A 21469-nucleotide genomic window follows, 5' to 3' on the forward strand; every position below is an offset into this window, starting at 1 on the left:
TCGGAGTGTCAGACGACATTTTATAGTCAAAAGCTTTACCAAAATAGTGTTGGGCGAACTCCGCCCGACGCTTGATAGTGCGTTTATTGAAGGTAGCGCCAAGCGACAGCCCGAGACGTCGTGGTCTGGGCCCAAACAAGGTATGCAAAGGGAATGGAAATCCTTATGCGGTATTTGCTTCCCACAAGAAATACAATTATTAACTTTTTCTGACATCGGTCTGAGGCAAGAAAACTTTCCCCAACGGGGTACTTAGCTTTAATGAAGACTTCGGTTCCAAATATTTTCGTAATTCAGGAGCTGGCCGACCGGCACTTGCGAACTGCTTCTGCTTCGGGCACCGCGCGGCAAAAAAGACGGAAGAACATGGCGTCGGCTGTGTCTTATATACTCTGGCCTTCCTGACGTCAGAAGAGTAAGCGACGACAACCGACGCCGGACCAAGCCTTTGGAATTCGGCCGACCGAGGGACCGCCTGACGGCTGAAAACCCATCTGTGATTACTGCAGCTGTATGCACGATGAACATCAAGAGGTAAGAGCCGAGCTCATTCGAGCCGAAGCCCCGATAGGCAAAGTCAGAAAAGACATGTCAGTCCGACTATCCTCCCCGGACCAGACCGGAGAATGTCAGCTACTAGACTCCTCGATCGGAGCTGAGGAAGTCAGAGTAAACGGAACAGATGACACTGGAACAGGCGTTGGCTTCGAAGACTCAACAATCAGCAAGTCCGACTCCTCTGGCACTGAAGGACTAGCATGGCTCGGAGGAGGAAATGAAGTAGATGGTAATACAGTCTTCGGTTCTGAAACCACTTGGGTCGGAGCAGATAAAAATTTTGCAAACGCCGGTGCCTGTAGCAAATTCTGCACCACACGATCCACATCCAAATCGGAAAGGCTAATCGAGGACCGAGATGAATGGGGGCACTGATTGAAGGATCGGCGATTTAAGTACTTCAGATACCGGTTCTACGACTGGGGACCAGCTCCAAAAAGACAAGACACTCTGCTCTGAAATCAAAGGTTTCTTAGATTTTTTAATTTCTGAAGTAGAAGCCTTAGAAGACTGAGGACTTGCTAGACCTGTCCTGGTCACTCAAAGCTTCCTGAAAAGATGGTTTGACTAATCCTCTGTCAATTAACTTTCTCTTTCTCAACTGAAGAACTCTAGAAGAGAAGGAACGACAAATGGAGCAGCTTTCCTGAAGGTGGAATGCTCCCAAATATACACAATTTACACGGCTATCAGTGACAGACATTTTCTGTCCACATTTTGGACACTTCTTAAAACCTGATTTAGGATGTTTATCCTTATCCTGGTCAGCCATACTGGAATATACAGTCTCAAGAAAGGGTACTGTAATAAACAAGACACACCCAAAAACTATTTCAAATGAGCCCTTTAAAAACTATGGGCTTAATATACTATTAAGCGCGCGCGCACACACACACACACACACACACACACACACACAATAACTACTTATCTAAGCACTATCAAAAGACTGTGACAAACTGTCACTATTTAAAGGCACGCAACTACTAATTAAACTACACTAAATATAACAAGACCTATAGTAAAAAAACAAGGCCAAAGAGAGCTATTATCTAATCGAGAAAAGGCACACCAAGGATAGGGAATACACACAATAAAGCTATAAGTGCTAAGCTAACTCTAAAACAGAGAAATAAGATATTCAGATAAATTTGTAGAAAAAAGTTTTGTACTGGCCCGAACTATGCAAGGAACCTCCGATCTATTGCAGCGGTAAACTAGATCTGAGGTAACTCTAGGTGCATCATGGGATAGGGACTTGGCCTTGAGCTGTCTGAAGACCTTGAGTTTTGTAGTAGGCCGACTTGGAGCCGAGTATCGGCTCCGAACCCATCTGTAAGAATGAACAGCGAGATAGAACAACTTCACATCTTACGTTCTATCTTGTACTAACTATATACACTACAAACATTGATGTCACCTTGAATGTTCATCTTATATGTATTACCATGACCTGCCCATTGTTGTTGTGGGTAAATGTTTTACAATACTAAATATCTTTAATTTCCCTTATTTACATAGAATACCACTGATGTCGCAGTCCCTTGTTGATACAATCAGTTTTGACCTAAGATTTCTAGAAGCGTTCTTCAATGTTTCTGATAGTAGGATAGTTTTTTTTTTTTTTTTTTGGCTTCTTGTAATTAGTTTACTGGCTAATAAGTACTTTATAGCCATTAATTTAAATTCTTCCCATGTGATTTCACTTCTATCTAACCAGTTTTGGCCTACGTATGATTTCATCATTGTACACAGTGAGACTATGATGTGTTTATTTTCATACGAAAAATTGGTAGGGAATACATGTAAAATTGCCATTTCCCATGACAGGGTAGATTTAGTATATCCCTTTTTTTCTAACTTGGCTCTTAACGAACACCATAATTTGTAAACATTCTTGCAGCTCCAAAAAATATGAAGAGTGTCTGCAACACTGTTTTGGCATATGGTGCAATAAGGAGAGTGTGAGGGATTAATTTTATTTAGAAAAAGTGGTGTGTGATAAGTATTATTAATCATAATTTGGGTGTAAATTGGTTTTTTGAAGGGGGTTAGTTTCAAAGTAAGCTCAATTGCAGCAGATTTTTGTTAAACAGTGATCTTATTATTCTTCACTTCCCAAAACTTTGAGGTAAGCATCCTTGAGGTCTATTGATCTCATCCAGTTACCTTTCACCAGAACCTGGTCTTTTTGACAAACTGATTTAGTTTGCTTAAATCCAAAACTGGTCTGAGGTCTGCTGATTTCTTTGGAACTAAAAAGAATTTGCAAAAGATCCTGATAGAAGAGCAGCTGGGCAACCCTTCAGGATCACTGAAAGGGCCTGCCAGAAAAAGCCCCATGGAAGCCATGATTTGACAGACCACCTCTGCCGTGAGGGCGGTGTTTGTTATGACCCCTCTGCCCTTGAGAGAAACCATCTGGAGAAGCATCCTGTTAGGAGAACTGTGAATTCCTGAAAAAGAGAAGCTTACCCCTGGTCCTGGATTCCTAGAAAAGGATTGCTGGAGGCTAGAAAAGAGAACACCAACAGTGAACAGAGTCTTCCTTTCTTGCTCACTCCTCAAAGTGTCCTTAACCTTGGGTCCAAACAAAAATGACCCATCAAAAGGTACGTTGATGAATGGCACTTTAAAGCAGTCCACAAAATTGCATAATCACATCCAGGCATGGCATCAAATCCAAATCTCAAAGCCTGATGCTCTAGATGCTCCATCAGTCATATTAGAGACAAGTCTCATCAAAACATTGTCTATGGTAGTCACTGTGGACAACTCTGGCTTCAACTTTTTCTGGGTAACTGGACACTGCTGTCTCTCGAGGGTGCTGCCACTTAAGACAAAAGGACCTGCAGAAGCCTTGCCAAGTGCGATTAGTAGTTAAATGCCATCAAAGCAAAGGTGGATGAGGCATAGGACCACTTCCCTAATTGATCTAGCTCCAGACTCTCCCTGTTCAGGGGTGAATTGAGATCATCGCCACATTAACCTCGTTTTTGGTGGCTGCCACCACCACAATGGCATTAACAGCAGACTCTTACTCCAATAAGACCAGTCTTGGTGGGGGGGGGGCTTTATCCAGCTTCCAAGGAATAGGCTCCATACCACGTCTACGAGGGCATTCAGACGGGGAATTGCCCAAGGAGTAGATGAGCCTAGGCCAAAGGCCTCCAGAAACACTGACTCCTTCAGAGAGAAGGCTTCTGTAGTCCAGCCCCCACACTGGTAAAGCAACTGCAACAAATTGCCAAAGAAAGCATCGTCGTGTAAGAACTTGGGCGAACCCCCTCCTTCCTTGAGCTCAGTATCCTCGTGAGAGATTCCTCAGGGGACTCAAGTGCTTCCTCTTGCACTTTCACTTTCCCAAAACCTCACATTCTTACAGAGCTGTAGAGGAAGGGGATGAGTTGGGAAGCCCTGCCAAGGGGGCCAACTGGAGGCTGGATGATGCAGGCTGTCCCGGAGCAGCCTGATGACTGGCCAGAGGAATAGATGAAGACTGGGAAGGGTGTCAGCTGCATACATCTGACCCTTCTCTCAAGAAGAGAACAACCTCTCAGTAACGTCAGAGGCAAAGGCGGGCATCTCAAGTCTGAGGGTCGCAGAACCAAAAGGTACAGATGACAGCCCCGAACAAAAGTAAGCTGCGCCTAGACCTGCCGTTGAGACCCAAGCCAAGGTATATAAAGCTGAAACTCTCAGCGGGAGTAACAATCCCAAAGCCAGAACAATTGATCCCAACCATGAAACTCCAGCCTTAACGCCACGACTCCAAAGTGCCGATGGCACTGAACACGTCAGGGTCGAGGCTACTAAGGAACAGGATTGCAGCCAAAGATGGCCAAGTCATTGGCAAAGATCTGATGGGTGGAAACTCAACCAGCCCTGAGGACCTTGAATCTGAAGGGGCAGAGGGAGAAAAACAGAATGGAGCCGCCAAAGGTCCCGATGTCGGACCAGGACCAGAGAGAATAATGCCTAACTGCATATCTGTGCTGGCAAAAACAACTTCACCAGTTGCTCCTGGTCAGAAATTTTGATGCTGCCCACCAACCCTGATAGCCAGATGGATGAAGCCACTGAGGATGGCTTGGAAGGTGTATGGGAAGAGCACCCTTCATGTCAGATCCGAGAGTGGGAGACTGTGAATTCGCAGAGGAGATGGAGAAGTTTCCCGTGATCGAAGGAGGAATATTTGGAGAAAAGGAGGATGCCATCCTACCTGAAGGTACCCCTTTGATCAGGAAGGGGCTCAGGATACTCACTGCCAGAGATGCCGCCTTGCCTGATTTAGGCACCGAAGCCCAAAAGCAGAGTGCCCTTTGGACACAGAGAGCCCAAAAGAGATGGACCAGAGGTAGAGACTTAAAATCTCTTGCTCTCCAGTTTGATCTGCTTAGAGTGTTGCGAACAACAATTCTTGGACCCAGCCTTCGGATTTGGGGGTAGAAGCCCTAAAAGCAGCAGAAACAGATGAGCCAGAGGGTAAAAGCAGTTTCAAACTGAGATTGGTCTTACATTCATTGATTGCACGCAAGCCAAAGCTCTCACAAATGGAGCATTCAGAGTTCAAATGCTCCTGACCCAAACAATGCACACATTTACGGTATGCATCCTGGGAAGGCAACTTGGGCTTGCAGGAAATATACTTTTTTAACCTTTATCCATCAAAAGCAGTCCTACCCAAGCACACTCGCTAAAGAAAAACAGCAGCAAATAATGTAATGACCAAGAGGGAAAAAGCAGGAAGGGGAAAGGGACAAATGACTTAAACTACCTTACACTACAAGCTACCTAAACCTACCAGAAAAAAATACAGACATGCTCTAAGGGTAAGTGAATAAAAGATCTCACCAGTTACTATGCTAACTTATTGAGAAAACAAACCAGTCAAGTGAAGTGAAGTCAAAAATCATAGCTGCAGACGTGAATGGAAGCAAATCAGATCTGGGGAGTTGTGGATAAAGGAGGCACAGCCAAGATGGGCATAAGACTTTTGAACTGGCTGGTGTTAGATCCAAGCCGGACCTGAAGTTACACATGTTGATCCAGACAGAGCAGACAGCATTGGATGTGCTGTTACAGAACACCTGCAACTTCCTCATACATTTTGAAATGTCCCTTTGGTATTGGAGTAAGCATGCCTGGCAGGTAAATACTATGATGCCTAAAGATGCTAACATATATTCATTCACTATTTTTGAACCTGTACAGGCCAAAACTTACCTTATAACCAGCTGAACTGCTACCAGTTTCCATACATTAGTTGTGTTAACTGAAATGTCTGCAAGGTCAGTCAACGGCCTTTCATACGACTATGTAAACTTATGCTTAAGCTTGATGAATATCCATAAGTGTTCCTAGGTACCACTAGTCGAAAGCAGAGTTCTGACAAAGGCTTTCAATGGTCTCTTCAAAAGCTTGGATAACTGGAAGGATACTTGGAAGCTTCCATTCCTTTTAACTCCTAGCAACAAAGGTAACATTTGTGCAAGCCAGACAGATCTGGTCATGCATTAAATTTACTGTCTGTACACAAGATGCAGTCTAAATACCCACAGATTCATCACCATCAATGTCAATCAAGTGGTGAGTGAACTTGAGAGGCACAGACTAGATTTTCTTATAGTGAGGGCGGTCTTCTCTTTTTAAATGGAACAATACCAAACGTTGATGGTTCACCTTCGTCTAGTGGCAGCAGAGATATTCTGCCACACAGCCACATTTTCTTCAGTGGACCATTTATAGTCAGAGCTAGAAGTGTCCATGGTAAAGCATTATCAAAAGTGATGCATCAGGTATTAGGCCTACCTGGTGCTATTGAAGATGTTTAGTGTGTTTCAGTCTGGAGTCTAACAAGGAACAAGCAGTCTCCACAAGCAGATGGATACTCCTGTGATTTTTGTGCATGAATCTCAGGAGAACAGGGACTTCATACTATACAAAACCCATTGGCCATTTGTAAGAACCTGGGAATCAGCATTTGACTTGCACACAACTAAAACTGCCAGGCCTAGAGATTTTTGAGAAGCATGTATCCCATTACCGGCCTTCAAAGCAGCATTAGCAAATGTGGCTACATCAGTATGTGGTGATGGAAAGCATAGCTGACAAACTTGTGCCTTTGCATAACTGATATTCTTAGGACTTCAAAAGAGTGATAGGGTTTACAAATACCTCCAGATCTCTGCCTGCAGAAGCTTTCATAGCCAATTTTTTCCCATCTTTTTCAGTCATCTGGAGTCTCCATCTGCCTGCAGTTGAAAAAGCCATCAATCAAACTTCAGAGACAGCAGTCCTCTAGCCCAAACCTAGGAGTTTTGTGCTCAAAGAAAGCACTAAGGGCATATGCTCTGCAAAAAAAAGCTTTGCTTAAGAGAAGCAAACAGCTTACAACTAGAATTGGAGCATTATTCCAAAGTCATGAAAAAAGACCCTCTTTCAGTGGAATCTGTTGGTCACACGTAAACTTGCTGGTGACTTTTTCTTGGGGGACATCATCAGATCAACACAGATCTAATTGGGCAATTAAAATACAATGCAAAAGCAAATATTAGGAGTAATAAAAAAATCCTCAAGCTAGGTATTTAACATGTACTAATCTAATTAAAATGGTAGTGACAGACACACATTTAACTGCTGTCTGGCAAAAACATACATCAAAAAGCTCTGGACGTCAGTCCAGCTAGCTGGAAATCCGAATGTAGCGCACCACCATACATGATGAATCATACTGAAAAATACCGATCATACAGAGGAGAGCATCTCATAGTTCTCTTCCAATACCACAAAAAGGAGAAATTAACCAGGGTCTATATTACAAGATCGAATGTTTAGGTGATTGAACACCTAAACATCTAATATGTAATATCGAAAGCAAAAAAACGGCGAACGGCCAATTTAACTCCGGGGGGGGGGGGGGGGGGGGGTTCCTTGGCCATTCGCCAGATTTTGCCGTTTTGTGTACTGTAGAGCGATCTTGGAGTTGACATATTTAAGTTGGGGTGGGGGGAGCCCCCTACTTAGTTTGGGTGTAAAGTTATTTTTTTTATTTTTATGGCCAACGGACGGCTTTCCCCTGAGACGTTCAACGTTTTTAGGTTCGATATTACAAGCTCGATGTTTAGGTGTTCGATCACGTAATATAGACCCAAGTAACCATGCTCTTTCTGAACTGGTGTATATAGATTTGCATCCTATAAAATAAGTCAGCATCACCACAAAGTAATTACGAAAAGGTTTGCAAAATTAAAATTTTGGTTCTACTTTCAGAAATGTATTCAACCTGGAATAATCAGGACTAGCCTCCAAGGCACTTAGAGTTTTGAATAAAATTATTTTTCCTTGTTCCACTTTTAGGACCCTTCACACGACCTCAAAAAGAACAGGCAGTTGTAAAAATCACTAAGGTGAATTTTACTTGGTTAGGGAGTATTTGGTGGCATCCCTGAAAAAGAACAGAGGAATCTAAATGCTATTTTCCAACAGGTAGCAATTTTCTTTTTAAATCAATGGTCTAAGGTCAAGCTAAACCAGTTGTCCTTAAAACAGGATAACCTTCCTCCCAGAATTAGAGGTAGGGGAAGGGATGAACCTGTACTGTGAGTACTTATAATTTCTGTCCTGTCTAGAGGAGGTTCTCTCAGCCCTCTCCTACCTTGCTGCCTGAACCAGTCAAAGATGGTGGAAACGTTCCAGCTTGACTTCTTACAGAAAAAGGAACACTGTTCTATTAGATAATTTCTAATACGTTTTGCTGTGGGGAGTGAAAGTTACTTTCCTGGTCCAAATCCTCCCCTTTTCTGCATCTTTTTTTGAATATTTTCAAATATTTCCTAAGAAAGAGTTACTGAGCATGCATGGGGGATTTTGGTCATTTACTTTTTCTCACAACTCAGTATAAATACCACACGACCAGGGAGCTTCCCAAAAAACATAAGTTGATAAGTTTCCTGGTTTTTGCTTATTTATTCTATTTATTGCACTTTTTATTGCCTGCCGCCTACTTTTATACTGTATTTATTTACTGTGCACTAAACTGCACTGTTATACTACAATTGCCTGCTACACTGTGCCTGTAAAATCAAATTTTATTGCTATTTTCACTGTTTAGCAAGTTTTTTTTTGTCATTTCCACTGTTAAGTTTCTACTGGTATTTTTTCACTGCTTTAAAGCTATCTATTCTGTGTGCTCTGGTTTTCCTGCCAAACAGCACATAACTGATCTGTTAACTGTCTAAATCATTCTTTAGACCCTCAGGGCTGATTTTCTGCTGTTTTGTTTTTTTTTTCAGTGTCTCACTGCTATTTTTCTGCAGTGTTAAATATTATCTATTATACCATGATCCCCCCAAAACGTGCACGCTGATTGGCCAGCGTGCCCGTTGTAAATCGAGTTATACTAATGGAAAAAGGTCCGGTCGCCCGGACTTTTTTCCATTAGTATAACTTTCGATTTTAAAACACGGAGATTTCTCGCCATGTTAAACCCATTTAACATAGAGACAGTGTTAACGGAGAAAGCAAGATCTCCGTTGCTTTTTTAGTTAGCTATGTTAAATGAGTTTAACATAGCGAGACAGTTTAAAATAAGCAACGGAGATGTCCGTTGCTTATTTTAAAACTGTCTCGCTATGTTAAACTCATTTAACATAGAGAACACTAAAAAGCAACGGAGATCTTGCTTTCTCCGTTGCTTTTGCTCAACTCTGATGTACTGCGGGCGCCGCAGTACATCAGAACTGTCGCAGATGCCAGACATCTGCGGAAGGGCAGTAAACAGGCATTATACTATGCCATTATTTAAGAAAAGTAATAGTTTCTTTTCTTAAATAATGTCATGGTATAATAGCAATAACCCACGCCTGGGTGTGGGTAATGGTAATATACCACGGTTGGCTTTGTTTGGTGCCCGGGCCTCGGGACCAAACCACGCCAACCGTGGGTAAATTTAGCATTACCCACACCCAGGCGTGGGTTATTGCTATAGTGTTCCCTGCTGTAACTAGGATAGCTAGTAGCTGTAGCCTAATCCAGGTCCAGGCCTGCTGCTTCTGGAACTGCTTGTAGTGGTTTGTTTGTTCTAAGCACGTTTTCCAGGCCATCCTGGATTGGAAGGGGCCTATCTGTACTTTTGTGAGAATTGTGTTTGACACCTGACTGGTAAAGAGAGGCCGCTCTAGGGCTTGGAATAAGCACTCTCTCATTGGCCCTTTTGAATTTTGTTAAAAATCTTTTTTTTTCAAGTTTTGGCTTCTGGTATTTAGGCCCTGCATCTGAGCTGGTTTCTGCTTGTTTGCACATTGCACAGAGCTGCGCGCCAAAGCCGGACAGTTAAATTCAACAAATTTTCCCTTAAAACTCAGGCAAAAATATCCATTTGCTGAGCTCCTCCATGACCGTTTCTGAAAAGCCACCCCTAGTGACAACAGTCTTCAAGCTAGCATTATGGAGAGTTGGACTAGCCTTGTTTCTCCTGCCAGTCTTGTTGACTTGGGTTTCTTGATGCAGTGTAGTAATTGCCTCACGTACACAGACAACCGTCTACTAACAGTCTAGTACAGAGTGCGAGAGATGAACTTATATCAAGACTGTAGAATCCATGCTCCTCTCTCACAGGAGGCTGTCAATTCACTCACCACTACATATTCAAATAGTACCACTACTCACACATACCACTACTGATACACACAGCACGGATCAAACATGTAAATACACATATGCAGAGGTTCTCTCAAAAAATGTACCGAAACACCAGAGACCTCCAAAACACAAGTCCGCTACAGCTAACACAGTCTCCACAGCATCCATGACACACAGCAACACCAGTGTCTCACCCAACAAGCCCATAAGGCGTAACACTCAAAAATAAAGTTTTCCTGTCATTAGAGATTCAACAAAGACACACATGTCCCACTCACCAGACTGGAGAAGGAGAAAGTCACAGTTAGCTGCCTGTCCGGTGCCAGGATTCACCAAATCACGCATGCACTCCGGTTTTGCAGCAGCAAGTACAGTTATGACTCTCTCATAGTTCATGTTGCTGAGAATGACTTGAGTTGTACCTCAATGGACTATATGAAGAGAGACATGGTCGAGCTCTGAGTGTCCTAGGCAGGTATTTCTATCCTTGAGCAGCACACTACCCTCACTTAGAATGATGCCACAGTATAAACAAAAAATGACTGATTTCAATAACTGGCTTAGTTTCTGGTCTCATTCCAAGAGGATCCAGTTCCAGTCTGCCATGGTCGACATAACTCGCTACTTTGCCAGAGACTGGTTGCACCTGACACCTTTAGGGTTTTGGCTGCTAGCAAAGGCTCTTGCTTCCCCCATAGTGCCTTTTATAGGCAATGTCTCGAAAACATTACTGATGTGAAATTAACCAATCAGAACAAAGTAAGGGTCATGCTGCTAAATGCTAGAAGCTGAAACCAAAAACTGCACTCCGTGGAAGCACTTCTATCACGAGAAGATGTAGATATCTGTGCAGTCACAGAAACTTGGCTTAAGGCCTCAGAGAGTACCCAGGCCCTGCAAAGCTACAAAGCCTTCCACATCTTTAGACCACAAAATGAACGTGCGAAAACCAAAGGAGGCGGTGTTTCAATCTATATTAGAAATAAATTCACTTCATGTAGACTGGACAACTCCATGCAGTGAATACAGGTCCAGTTTGTGGTGGGTAAGACCCCCATTCAAGTCCTAACCAGTTATAGGTCCCCCTCCATGGGTCACGACACCCATGAAGGCTACTTAACCAAACTGAAGACCATCCAAATTTTACTGAATACACTGGTTATGGAGGATTTCAATTATCCCCACCATCAACTGGGAAACCTACTCTAGCCCAAACTCATTGGCAAAAAAGTTCCTTGACTTTGTGAATTCAAATGCCCTGGAGCAAACTGTCCATATCCCAACAAGAGGAACAAACATTCTAGATCTGGTCCTCACCAACATGTGAAACAGGTGCACTGCTGCAACTGTTGGACCCTCACTACTTAAAACTTACAACAAAACAGTCACCTTCGAACTGACACTAACACCAGAACTCACAAAGAGTGAAATTAGAGTAAAAACCCTCACCAAAGCAAACTATACCTGCCTAGGTGAAGGTATAAATGCATGCCAAGCCCCACTCCCAGCTGAAAGTGGTAACTATGCCGAAGCATACAGTAAAGCCCTGTACAATCACTTGCATAAGTGTATAAACGTGGCTGTACCAGACAAAAATCAAAGCCAGAGTCCCAAGTAAAATCAAGACACCATGGTGGACTTCCAGCATCAACAAACTCTACAATAAACGCAAAAAAACTGTTGTCCAAGAAAACAAAGACAAGGACTCAACAATGGAAAAGCACCCTCATTAACCTTAACAGGCAAATAAAACAACTTGTCAAATACTCCTTTGAGAGAAACCTAGCAAATACTTCCAAGGACAACCATAAGGCCTTTTACAGCTATGTACATAAACTAAAGGGTAGGACTCAAGCATGTGCAGAACTGGTGGCCAATGGTATCACACACACTGACCCCAGAGAGATACCAAACCTGCTAGTGGATAGGTTTGGTGAAACTTTCACTCCCTTATCCCCTAACTTACAACAAACCCTCTCCCAAACTCCCACCCTACCTTATATATCTGAAGAGCAGTTCCACAAAGCCTTGCCCAAGGTAAAGAACACAGCCTCCATGGGACCAGATGACATCCCAGATAGTCTTCTAAACAGGATAAAACATGAACTAGCATTACCACTAAGTACCCTTTTCAATAATAGCCTAACCAAAGGCTTTATTCCTGCAGAATGGAGAACAGCTACAGTTATTCCCTTCCACAAAAGTGGACTAGCAACAGACCCAGGGAATTACAGACCCATATGTCTGACCAGCGTCATCAGTAAGGCCATGGAAAGTATCATTATGGACCTCATAAGTAAAGACAGGTGACTTCCAAACCCTGAATCCTACCTAATTTGGCTTCCTGGAGGGCAGATCCTGCCTGTTAGACCTGGTGGATTTCCCTGAAAGTGTGGACAAGCTCATTAATGTGGGCAAATCTGTGCACACAGCATACCTCAACTTGGCAAAGGCTTTTGACACAATTCCACACTCAGGCATTACCGAGAAAACTAGCAAAGTGAATGCAAGCCCCTTCACTGTAAGATGGGTTGCCAACTGGCTCACAAACCAGACACACACTATTCAAAGTGGGTAACTCCACATCAACCATCAGACCTGTTATCAACAGGGAGCCAAAGGGGTCCGTGCTGGGCCTCCTAGTGTTTGGTATATACTTTAGGAAGTTCAGGTCAAAACTAAAGGATTGTGGCTGACTAGGTTGGCAGACAACTGCAAACTAGGTGCAATCATTGAATCCCCAAATTATGTCAGTATACTCCACGAGAGTCTCACACAGAAACGACTGGTGTACTAGTCACAGTCTGAAACTGAATGTAAAGAAATGCATCATGATTCCCTTCACACTATCAAATCAATAACAATACCCTAAGTACCCATGAAGTGGTAAGGGACCTGGGATCACGGGTTGACTGCGACCTTAACTTCAACCACCACATGTCTACCATTGCAAGGAAAGCTTTGCACGTAGACCACTTGATTAGTAAAGGCATCGCCTTGAGAGCAAAAGAAGTTATAGCTCCCCCTATACTCGACACTTATCCGGCCCATAATCAAGTATAATGCCCCATTTGGTATGTACCGTACTAAGCACCTACAGCAATTAGAGAGACCTCAGACGCTTCTAACAAAGATGATGAAGGGCTTCCAGCAAATGCTTTACATGGACTGACTAAAATGCCTGTCAGTATACTCTGTATCATAAAGACTTCTTAGGGGAGACTTATGTCTAGCCTTCAGGGCAACCCAAGACCCAAACCTAATGAACTTACTGCATATCCTTAAATCAAATGGGTCTAAAGCTACCTGTTCCAGGGACTTAAACATGGCCTGCAACTTAAATAGGACATGCTGGAGGGACAGATTTATCTCCCAGCAACTCCCAGATCTTTGGAACAGGTTACCAATTCATGTGAAACAAAGCACCTCTATGACACTGTTCAAGAGGAACCTGGACGAGTGAATGGGGTACTGTAAATCCTTACCAGGGACAGCGTCCACAACCCTCCTGGACATGGACAGTCATCACCAAATGCTATCCTGGGTATTGATTAGTACTTCTATTGTATTACATTGAGTTGAAACAGCTAGGCTTAAAATGGCCTCCAGGTAAACAGCCTAGTAATCTCGTATTATTCTAAGTAACAGTGCTGCTTACTAAAAAACATACTACACCTCACAACTGTCCAGATTTTTGCCTGATATTTATGACCTGTTTTTCATAAAATCTGTGGTTTTCTGGAAAGCCACTGGGGTGATCTGAGGAATGAACTTCCTAAATAATGACATATTTGAGTTTCAGACTTCATATCCTTCAGAAAAATGCATGCTAACACAGATTCTGTTATTTTAGCAACTTAAGTCTATAAAAGCAACATTTAAAATTTGTCCCTATTTTGGCCCTTTGTCCCCCCATTACGTCAGGCTTTGTCTAGATTTCTTGCAGTAAAAGGTTGAGAGGTTATGAAACACGCTATTCTTCCATGTACGTGAGCTCACCAGAATTAATCTAAAATAGACATATTTAGCATTAGTCTTATCTTCTTTACACCCACACAGTTTAGAATAAATAAGACAGGAAAATAAATACTTTGAGTTTACCAGTACTAAAACAACTGTTTTAAGTTAAAACATATATGGAAAGAAATTACTGAAATGCAATACCTGACGACATATCAATGGTCTTTTTTCGTTTCATGATTTTTTCCAAGTGGTCATCCCTGTGCTTTGTCTTGAAGCTGTGCTTCTTTAGGGATTCCTCTGTCAGGGCAGGAGGCTGGTTCCTGTTTTTACTTAACTCACTTGCACTGGATACACTTTCACTTTCAAGGCCTAAAGGGAGAAACAATATGAAGATTTTTAACACAATCATCCTGAAAGAGGAAATGAAGAATTGAAGTACTCACTATGCAACCTTATAGGACTTTATCAAAGCAAACTCAATGACATGACAGGAATTTTAATATCATTGGAGTTGCTTTCAGAAATTAGCTGAAAAAAGGTTTAGTGGACAAGTACAATCTGACCACTTGATGCAATATCAACAGTATGAATGCATGTGTATCATCACATACAGGGCTCACTAATTTTGAAGACACAGTCCCTCTATCACCAGAAATTCAAAAATCCATCTGATACAAGCACAAGAAATGAGGTCACTCTCCTTACAAACTGTTTTCACGCCATCCTGAATGCAGAAGGTTTATGCCTGCTGGAGTTTGTGAAATGCGTTGCACACCTTTGTTGTAAAATGATCCACTTAAGTATCCTGTTAGTGGGATCCTCTAAAACTCTTAAGCGCACTGTTAAGTATCAAATGGATCTCAAAGTAATCATACACTCACCTATCAGATTCCCACCATGAGTGACAATTAGATTTCTTAAGTATGCTTTGGAAGCAGTGTTTAGTTAATAAACTGTTAATAAAACAGAAGCTAGGCAAGCAGTTTTTTTTTCAGTGTGGGGCAGCAACTTCATTTAACTTAAGCAAGCACACATGAAAACACCACAAAGACAATGGTCTTAAATTCTTCAGGGAGCAAGTCTCTCTCTCTCTCTCTCTCCTTCACAGCCAGGTCTCTACTGTTCACATCAAGAGCGTCACTCAGGTATAAGACAGATTCTTGCAGTATCATCTGATCTCAGGGAGTCTATTTTGGTGGGTTTATAATTATTATCCTTCTTTCCATGTCACATTTTCTCAAAAGCTCACTTGTAAGGAAGCAAGCCTGCCATATGTAGGCATGTATCAAAATTTCAAGGCATGTATCAAAATTTCACAAACTGCAAAGAGCACTCAGACCTTCAACTTATCTAGTGTCACCAGCTAGGAAGAGAGTACCTTTACTGCAAATTAAAAGTGGCAAAGTAAGAAAGCTAAATTAGGGACACCTTTAAGTACTATTCCCACAATGCTTTCTGATCAAGTTTGACTTCACTGAAACCATGCAACCCTCTCCCTACTCTTACCCACCCACAACCTCCTGTGAAGTCAGCCAAGCTTCTTTATGGACAGTTTGCTGTAGATTACCTCAAATTAAGTTGGATCCCAAGCATTATAGCTTCAGGGTACAGAATCAAACTCAAAAATGCTTCTTCCTTTTGTGGGATGCCCCCTTTTCCAATGGGTCACATGGAGCTCACCCTGGCTCTTCTTCAACTGAGCACAGTGAGCTGTCATGGTGGTCCCATGGAAAGAAGGAGTTCTGCTGCACACACTTTTCTGATCCCTACAAGAGCAAAGCCAAGTATACCTATTCTAACCTGTCAAATCTTATATTATTCTAAGGATCCCATAATTCACAAAGTTCACTCTAAATTTCTTCCCTTGCTGAAGCCTGGGACCTTCTTGGTCATTTAAAAGGATCCTACTGGCACAGTTATGGAAGAAGGGATCAAGGGAATTTCCTCAGACTCAAAGCAGAAGATCACCACTTCCAGCTTATATCCTTACCCACTGACCAGACTAGCACACTTGGTTATAGTAGTAACTTTCCATTCTAACACCACACAGGATGACTGCTTACTACAGGCAAAAACTAATAAACAGCTACATATTTTTATTAACCAGGCATGTTGTGGACAGTAATAAAGAGTTGAAGGATTTTATCCGGTAGGGGAAGAAGGCAAGGGTTAAGAGGGATAAGTGGATCTGATTTGAAGTGATATATTTGAGCTACACAGTTACGGCTCATATACATAATGCAAGCAGAAAGTGATGATGAAGTGCAGGGAAATTCAAGAAATAATTCCAGAATGGGATTTTGGATGCAGATCCTTAATAGCCATACAGAATATTACACTTATAAGACAGCAGAAAGTATTCTAAAAACTAAGCCAACATGAGAACAGAAAAATAAGTCTCCGACGATAGGGATGACTGCAATTAGGAGTACAGGGAATAGGCAAGAGGGGGCTGGAATTTACTGCAGAAAATTTGCAAAGGAGCCAATCTACTGGGAGTAAATAATGAGAGAGAAAGGTAATAGTGTGGGAAGAGGCCCAGAAGACATCCAGACTGCAGGCTAGAAACTGCCTTCGCAATCAGGGATTGAAATCAGAGTATAGGCAAAGAGAAGGGGATAGGGGAACACTAAGTGAAAGACCTGCTTTGGTAGAGTTTTTAGAAGAATCTACAGCGGAAGCTACTGTTATAAAAAGTATAATTAGTAAGGCATATAAAAATATTGCACAATAACTACGGGAATCAAAAGAGGATAGAAAAGATTGTGAAGACTGGATAAAGAATTCACAAGGAAACAATGGGATGACATCTGAATCCTGAATTTCCTGATGGTTGACATCCATCTAAAGTGAACGCTTACTTTCCCAGTGCTGTACTGGTCCCCCTGAGCAGAACCTGTACTAACACTCAAAAGAAACAAAGTTTTGTCCTGCCGAGTGTATATCATTCCCTGGTGTATCCGGCCTTGAGATTTCCTGAATTTCCTGTCTGTTGACATCCATTAGCTGCTAACTGATCTGTCCACTAGATGGCAGCATTAACGTACTTTTAGATACTTTATTGTAAAGTAAATCAAGCTGCTGGGTATTTGTCTGTCCTACTTGCTCTATTGCCCTGCCCTACCTTCTGTAGCCTCCCAAATTCAATCTCTCTTAGCAGAACTGCACCTTACTCCTGAGCCTTGCTGCTCTGTGCTTACTACTCACCTCACTGATTGTTCCTCGCTGACCTGCTCTTCCATTTCCTTTTTTCTGACCCACTCCGTTTGCCCTGCAGGCTCACTCCGCTCCCCTACCCTACCCCCAAATCCCACCCAAACCCAGTGCTCCTACATTTATTCTTCTAACATCCCTCCCTCTCTCCACCGACCAATCCTCAACACTTTCCCTCCACCCCACCTCTTCCCTCCTAAGTCCCTTAACCTCCTCTCTATTACATCCAACAGGCCCCACCTATCATGCACTCTCCTACTCCTAAAACCTTTATTTCCACATCCATCCTCATCCTTCTTCTACTTCCTCTATACCATGCCACCTCCTATACTCACTTCCATCTACACCCTCCACACCTCTGCCTCCCCACCTCCCCCACGCAACACACTTCCACATCATCTCAGGCCTCTTTAATTCCCTCCCACCCTTCCCTCCTCTTCAAAGTAAAACTTCTCCCAATCACTACTAAATACTACAAACCCAGACCTTTTCATTACCAGACACTTCTAAGTACAAACCAAAACAACTTATTCCTTATCTCACTTACCTCTGCTTAGCCGGTGACATTCACCCTAATCCAGGACCAAACTTCTCTCTTACTAACCACACTAGCTCACACAATAATTCCACCAATAAATACCTCAAATTCCTCACCATCAACGCCCAAAGCCTAAAAAATAAAACAACCCACTTTCATGCCTGGCTCACTCAGAACTCACCTGACGTAGCCATTTCTGAAACCTGGCTAAAACCTCACATAAGTGACTCTGAATTCCTTCCCCCTAGATTTCAATCACTTCGATCTGACTGCCTAAGTACTCGAGGTGGCGGTGTCGCACTAGTCTACTCCAACCAGCTGTCCTTTACTCCATATCTTAATCCCATCCCTTCTTTCAATAATGCTAAACTTGTAGCAGGCCTTCTAAAAATTATTATAAAAGCATCTGCTTCATTTCCCTCTATATTCCTCCAGGTAACACCACCAACACCCTGGAAGACATACTGTTCTGGGGCCTTCTCAAATATTAAACTGGAACCTTACATTTTGGGTGATGTAAATATAGACTGGAACAAAATCAACAACCCTAACCCCACCATGTCAATCAATCTATTTAACTAAACTCAACTTACTAACACCATCACTAGACCCAACAAAACCACCCCAGGCTCCATACTAGACTGGATCCTAGTATCTCAACCCAATAAAGTGATATAACCTGGTGTCATATCAGACCCATTAGGAGACCACCTCCCTGCCTTCATCCATCGAGCTTACCTCACCCCCCCCAAACTCCCACCAGTTTACCCACACTCGGAACCTCTCTAACTTTAACCCTACTACTTTCTCCAATTCATTCAGCAATACCAACTGGAACCCCCTGAAAACTCTTCCATTAGACTCAGCCGTTGACTTTTTCAATTCAACTTTCTTAAATGCCCTTAACTCCCTAGCTCCAGTAAGGACAAAGAGAGTAAAAACTAAGATCACCCCGTGGCTTACCAAAGACAACAAAAAGATTATGCTACAAAGAGATAAAACCTGGAAAACATACCTCCAAACTAAACCACTAGACATCTTACTTAAATACAAACAAGAAACCTTGCCAAAAAACAAGTTATCGAAGATGAAAAGTCCTACCTACATCAAAATGCAAATAAATCATGCAAAAAAAACCCCAAAATTTTGGAATTCTATCAACTCTCTCCTTAGGCCAGGGTACTAAAAACAATACCTGCCCAGACACCAGCAAATCTGACCTTGAAATTGCCTCACTATTCAACACCTTCTTCACCACTTCTATTGCTGAGCTAACCAAGACCTTTAACACCAACAACAACCCTCAAACCCCACCCTAACCAAACATCCTCTCCCTCCTCTCCCCCCTTACTTTCGAACTCAAACCCATCTCCACCCACCAAATAAAGAAACTACTCTCTAAACTAAAGCCTTGCTCCAATGCCCCCAACATTCTGTCCTCCTCGTTAAAAATAGCCTCCGATGGTATTGCTCTCCTTATTAGCATCCTGATCAATAGATCCTTACTTGAATCCTATGTACCAGAACTATGGCGCTCTGCATATATTCTTCCACTTCACAAGGGTGGCAAAAACTATAATGCATCTAATTTCCGCCCCATAGCCATCCTTTCCCCTTTTCTCTAAGCTCCGTGAAAAATGCATCCACCTTCAGCTCTTGCCATTCCTTACCAAACACCAGCTACTCTCTCCTACACAACACGGCTTCCGCTCAGGACATAGTACCAACACCGCTCTTCTCTCCTTCGTACATACTGTCAATTTAGCCCGTGACTCCGCTTAATTTAGTATCCTCAGTTCTGCTGGACTTATCTAAAGCTTTTGATACCATCTCCCACACCCACCTTCTAAATCATCTGTCTAATCTCAATCTCTCCCACAAAACTCTCTCCTGGTTCTCCAGTTATCTTTCAGGCAGGTCCCAGGCTGTCAAATGGGGCCAGGGCACCTCCACCTTCTCTCCTACCCCGACTGGAGTATTCCAAGGATACATACTTGGCCCAGTTCTATTCAACATTTTTATTAACGACTTTTACAAGGCCATACCCAATACTAAAATTGTTCAATATGCTGACGATTCTACTTTGACCTGCTGCGCCTCCAGCTTAACAGATCTCCAACTACTGACACAAACAGCCTTCTCAACTACCGAAAACTGGATGCTCCAAAATCACCTCTCATTAAATGCTAACAAAACTAAAATACTTTTATTCTCTCCTAAGTCCTCCCCTATTGATAAAAACTCATTCCAAATAACCAGCCATAACAACTCCATTTTAGAGGTCATTCCCTCCGCCAAACTTCTTGGTGTAACCATTGATGAACACCTAAAATTTAATACTCACATCCAGCTAAACATAAAGAAAACCCACATAAAACTCGGCCTACTTTATAGAAACAACCACTTCTCTCCTGCTACCAGAATAACTCTCACCGCTACTTATCTCCTTCCCTCTCTACTGTATGGCCCCCCTCTGCTTACTAATTTATCATCCTCACTATCCTCCAAACTAGAAGTATGTTATAATAAAATCTCCAGATTTGCTACCAAAGCCAAATCTTCCTCTCATCACTGTTCCTCCCTTCACTTGTTAAACTGGTTTGAACTCCATAACCAACTTGACTTTCTCCAAATCACGACTGCCTATAGACTATTTCAACCTACCAAGTGCCCTGCACTATCCAATATCCTACAACCATATACTCCCTATAGAACACTTAGATCTACCCACCAAAACTTAATCACCATCCACAAACCCAAGCGACCAGCTGGTCAACTTCTGCTTTCCTTCATCTTAGCCAAAAAATGGAATGCTCTTTCCTCCACTCTTAGGACATGCGATAACCTCAAAAACTTTAAAACTCTTCTTCATTCTCACCTTTACTCAAACAGGAAATGCAACTGTACTCTTCACCCTATACCTCTCAAGGTCTCCTCCACTTTTACTCCTGGCTAACCTCTCACCTAGCTAACCTTGCTCATCTGTATTATGTATAAATAACTATACTGTAAAATCTAGCCTCAAGGCCATTTTCCTGTCTTTTACACCTAAACAAAATTGTAATTGTTTGTTTCTTTATGAATGCTACCTGTTTATTTGTCAGTAATACAAAGTTTCTTAGTAATTATTCATGTAACTATGTATTGTTGGAGCTTTTCTCCCCGGGCCTCCACTGAAAACGGGCTCGAGCCCAGTGGACTTCCTCGGTCATCAAACTAGAATGAATAAATAAAAATATTTACAGCTCCCAAATATATAACAAAGGGTAGAAGATTTACAATTTTTGCTGGGAAGAGTTTGAATGGGTATTTTTATGCTCCAAACTCCAAAGAATCTTTCCTCAGGTAGATGGTAAATATTGGAGGTGTGATGGGGAAGAAAGGGGTACATATCTTTTATGAGTGCAATGAGTTGACAGACTTTAAAAAATCCCTACATCAAATTCTGCCAGAAATACAGGGTGAGCAAATGGGTGTTACCAAAGAAAAGATTTTTGAGCTGGGATATACGATCTGAACTGCCTAGACATAGTAAGACATTAAGTGGCGGCTGCC

The 21469-nt window shown here is 42.3% G+C and overlaps 1 protein-coding gene across 1 annotated transcript in view; it reads right to left on the minus strand.

Moving 5' to 3' along the window:
• PCM1 (pericentriolar material 1) overlaps nucleotides 1–21469 on the minus strand; it is a gene marked incomplete at its 5' end in the record, with an annotated part of 3258627 nt that overhangs the window by 1519489 nt on the left and 1717669 nt on the right. Inside the window, one exon of the mRNA XM_044063494.1 lies at nucleotides 14365–14532. Within this exon, the coding sequence (XP_043919429.1) occupies nucleotides 14365–14532 (168 nt within the window). The remainder of the gene's footprint in view (nucleotides 1–14364; nucleotides 14533–21469) is intronic.

The sequence above is a fragment of the Protopterus annectens genome, chromosome 2.part1 (assembly GCF_019279795.1).
Source record: "Protopterus annectens isolate FY-2018-M chromosome 2.part1, PAN1.0, whole genome shotgun sequence".
NCBI classification, from domain to species: Eukaryota; Metazoa; Chordata; order Ceratodontiformes; family Protopteridae; genus Protopterus; species Protopterus annectens.